At 44.2% G+C, this 1,261-nt stretch overlaps 1 protein-coding gene across 1 annotated transcript in view; it reads left to right on the top strand.

The window, feature by feature from the left end:
• LOC107747745 (venom phosphodiesterase 1) overlaps positions 1–1,261 on the top strand; it is a 33,073-nt gene that overhangs the window by 20,846 nt on the left and 10,966 nt on the right. Inside the window, exon 10 of the mRNA XM_016562334.1 lies at positions 889–961. Coding sequence (XP_016417820.1) covers positions 889–961 — 73 coding nt within the window. The remainder of the gene's footprint in view (positions 1–888; positions 962–1,261) is intronic.

The raw sequence follows: 1,261 nt of genomic DNA, 5'->3' as shown, positions 1-1,261 counted from the left end.
AGCGTTGCCATTCGGTTACGTCCTAGCTACAACATAAAATAATAGAAACTATTAATGGAAAACACATCAGCAAAGAATCAAACACACTTACAGGCTGTGGCCCATAAACAACAGCTTCTGCTTTTAAAGCGGGAACTGCTCTATCGTTCAGGACAAGCCTTTGTGCGAATCCGGCAATGAACTCGCGTAGATTGAGGAAGCTGTCCTCCATGAAACGTGCAGCACAGAGAGCTGTATTGGGATTAGAAATTTCAGGAACTAAGTTAAAAATAAATTTTAACCATTGTTCCTTAAGTACAGCGTGCCTAGGAAGGTCGAACAAAGAATCGGGGTGAAAATAACAGTGTTTCGACGGCATGGCAACAACACTCTACTACAACAGCTCCTTCTCTTCTCTAAAGCAGCCCAACATGACCCGGGGGCGGGGTTTATGTAAATTTTAGGGTTTGTGATGTCACCAACCCAGGAAGAAGCTGGTTGTAGTCCCTACCAGCCGTGTGTTGTAGGCCTTAAAAAGCGAATTCTGTAAAAGAAAATATCTCCTTTTGCATTGAACTTTGAGCGTCGTAATTTGCAGACGTTATTTATGCTCAAACAGCAACATTATACACTAGCTAAAGTTATAAAAGTACCCCTTGAAACCAGAAAAAAATATCTGTCCATGGGGGTCAGAAAATTCAATTTCATTCAAAGGTGAAACAAGGTTATTTTTTCTGAGCCCAGTGGCAGATATGCAGCTGTGAATTTCCACTCAAACTCATTCATAAATATGACAGCAAAGCAAACGATACACAGATGTGAAAACGCTGAATCTGCATCCGAGGTCAGCTGGCGGTTCGTCACTCAGACTCAGTCTCGCTGTGTGTGTGTGTGTTTCTGCTGCTGTAGGCCGGATTTCTTCACAATCTACCTGGAGGAGCCTGATAGTTCAGGACACAGTTATGGACCCGTCAGCGGAGGGGTGAGAACACACACACACACACACACACACACTCAGCAGTGTTTATCAGGCATCACAAGCGGGTGACACAGACTCACTGGTGTGTGCTGATGATGTTTCTCTCACACGCTCCTCATCACTTCCTGTCTGCGCTGACTTCTGAAGGCCAGGAGTATCAGATGATGTTGATGATCATCTGATGCCACAAATAGCTTTAAAACGCTGATTTATGCTGAAAAACACATTCAGCTTCAAAACATCTGCTGACATCTGTGTGTGTGTGTGTGTGTGTGTGTGTGTGTGCGTGTGCGCAGCTGATCT

Source organism: Sinocyclocheilus rhinocerous, unplaced genomic scaffold, assembly GCF_001515625.1.
Source record: "Sinocyclocheilus rhinocerous isolate Xijiao unplaced genomic scaffold, SAMN03320098_v1.1 scaffold5672, whole genome shotgun sequence".
Classification (NCBI taxonomy): domain Eukaryota; kingdom Metazoa; phylum Chordata; class Actinopteri; order Cypriniformes; family Cyprinidae; genus Sinocyclocheilus; species Sinocyclocheilus rhinocerous.
This window is presented reverse-complemented; position numbering and strand designations above follow the sequence as displayed.